We start from the raw sequence: 2,452 nt of genomic DNA, 5'->3' as shown, positions 1-2,452 counted from the left end.
ACATCTCATGGTTCTAGTTCAAAGTTGGCCTGGGCAGGAAACTTTGTGAGACTCTTAGCTTCAATTAACCACCAGAACACCAGAAATGGAACTGTGGCTCAATATGTTGGAGTGCTAACCTTGAGCAAAAGAACTCAAGCCCCAAGACTGCAATAACAATAACACAAAACCATTGCTGCTTAAAATATCTATTACTTGTGTTATTGTTTTATGAATCTCAGGTGTTGACACAATTCACACTCTTCAAGTCTATATTGTCTATATGTGAGCATCTCTGTCAGCAGGTGGAGGCACCAGGAGGAGCAGCTGGGGCAGCCCAGACTCTCACTTCTGCTAACCTGGGAGGTTTTTGTCATGGCTTATATCACTGTGGGAGGAGAGTTGCTATACTGTTGACAGTAATAAGTGGCAACATCTTCAGGCTGCAGGCTGCTGATGGTGAGAGTGAACTCTGTTCCATACCCACTGCCACTAAACCTGGATGGAACATCAGATGCCAAAGTACTACTATCATAGATCAGGAGTTTAGGGGCTTTCCCTAGTTTCTGCTGGTACCAGGCTAAATAGCCATAAATGTTTTCACTGGCTCTGCAAGTGATGGTGGCTGTGCCTCCTACAGATGCAGACAAGGTGGATGGGGACTGGGTCATCTGGATGGCACACCTCGCATCTGGCAGGGGAAACATGAAACAAATATCCACATTATTACCCGAACTATAAGGAGGCTCTCCTGAAGAGTAAAGCATCATGGATCACACTGAGGAATTTTAATGCCCAATATTCTTTATCCTTACCTGGGAGCCAGAGCAGCAAGAGCCCCAGGAGCTGAGCAGGGATCCTCATGTCCATGTTGTGTGCTGACTTGGACAGACTGCTACACCGACTATGAGCAGCCTATGAAGAAGTCCTGAGGGCAGTGGGCTGTGCTGTTGGCACATGCAAATCATCAGCATCTGGACAAGGTTAAACATAACTGTACGGCTGCCTCATCTCAGTAGGTCTACACATTTGGAGTCTCAGGAGACTTAGGTCAGGCAACAGACTGTATTGTAGCCATAGAAGAGAATCAGCACATTTCTTTCCTGTGGGTGGAGCAGACCACTGATCTCATTGAGGATAAAAGTCTCTTTCCTTTTTATTTCTTTATCTAAGACAAGACCTGTCCACTAAAAGGTTAGTTCCAGAAATTTATAGACGTTTGTATAACACTCATTTGGCACATGCCTTTGTTATCCAGAGAAGGAACTTTGGGAATTGCTCTGGTTCACTGATGATCTTTATGTGGCAATTTGTCAACACTGCTGTCCTGCAATGCAAACCTTAGAGGTGAAATAAGAATGTAGAGCGATTACATTGATTAGAAAATAGTTAAAACTTGTGAATTGTGCAGCACAGCCTTGTTTTCTCCTGTATCTCTGAATTTCTTGCATTAGCAGATACATAAAAGCAAGATATTTTCTTCTCTTCAAACCTGACCAATCTTTTCCACCATCCTAGGGGTGTGTATAATTTATAATGCCCATTATTGAGGTCTTCATATTCCTTCTGGGTTTTAAACATCTTAGCCAAAGCTACTGGGTTTGAATCAGAGATTCTCCTTGAAATGAAATATAAATGTGGGTTATGCTGAAGCCTACTGAGTTGCCTAAACCTACATATGTTCCTTTCACTTGGTGGTCTCTTATAGTATATGAAGAGAACATTGTTTAACAGCTGGGTTAAAGATATTGGGCCCAAGTAGAACGAGTAGAACCATAGAAAGGAAGATCATGTTGGAATTTAACAGAATCCAGGAGCCAGCAGTACATGGAAATGTCATTCATATTGAGAGGAAGCAACATGGGGCTTAGAAGCAAGAGTGAGGAGAGCTGATTGTCTATGCTGGGGAGAAAGAGCATTGCAGGCTGCATTGAAGGGGCTGAGGTGGAATGAGACACGAGGACATCCATATGGGCCTGTGCAGTTGTCAGGGCCCACAAGTCACTACTGCATGGGATGCAAAGTTGACTCATCTCAGCAGTGTTATGCCAGTCTGAGTAATATATGAGCTAATATGTGAGGGGGATGTATGCTATGATCATGTAAGTGACAGTGACAGCTGGTGTTTCTCATCATCCAAAAAAGTTGATCATGTGCCTAAATTCATGAGGGATCAATGGAGCCGACAGTCTGACTCTTAAGGGAAAGAATTGTAATCTAACTACAGGAAAACTTTGTCTAAGAATGTATTTAAGAATAACCTATTTCTGTGCATGCAGGTGGAGAAATCACCATAAATTCACACATATATGTATGTATGTATAAGACTAGATGAATGAAAGTGTGGATGGATAATTTTTTACAGCCTAGAAATAATGATGCTCTAGTTTCATGAATAGATGGCACCATCACTAATGTACCTGTAAACTTTCTCCAATAAATGAAACAATTTACCATTGTGGAAATAATTGAT

At 42.0% G+C, this 2,452-nt stretch overlaps 1 gene segment (V, D, J or C); it reads right to left on the bottom strand.

Annotated features, from left to right (window-relative positions):
* Positions 1 to 359: 359 nt before the first annotated feature.
* On the bottom strand, positions 360 to 870 carry LOC138804247 (immunoglobulin kappa variable 1-27-like). The segment is given in 2 exon segments: positions 360 to 670; positions 795 to 870. Coding segments are annotated over 2 exon segments (366 nt in total).
* Between the last annotated feature and the right edge of the window lie 1,582 nt (positions 871 to 2,452).

The sequence above is a fragment of the Dipodomys merriami genome, unplaced genomic scaffold (genome assembly GCF_024711535.1).
Source record: "Dipodomys merriami isolate MVZ:Mamm:240054 unplaced genomic scaffold, mDipMer1.0.p SCAF_36, whole genome shotgun sequence".
NCBI classification, from domain to species: domain Eukaryota; kingdom Metazoa; phylum Chordata; class Mammalia; order Rodentia; family Heteromyidae; genus Dipodomys; species Dipodomys merriami.
Note: the sequence above shows the minus strand (reverse complement) of the source record. Positions and strands in the feature narration are given on the sequence as shown.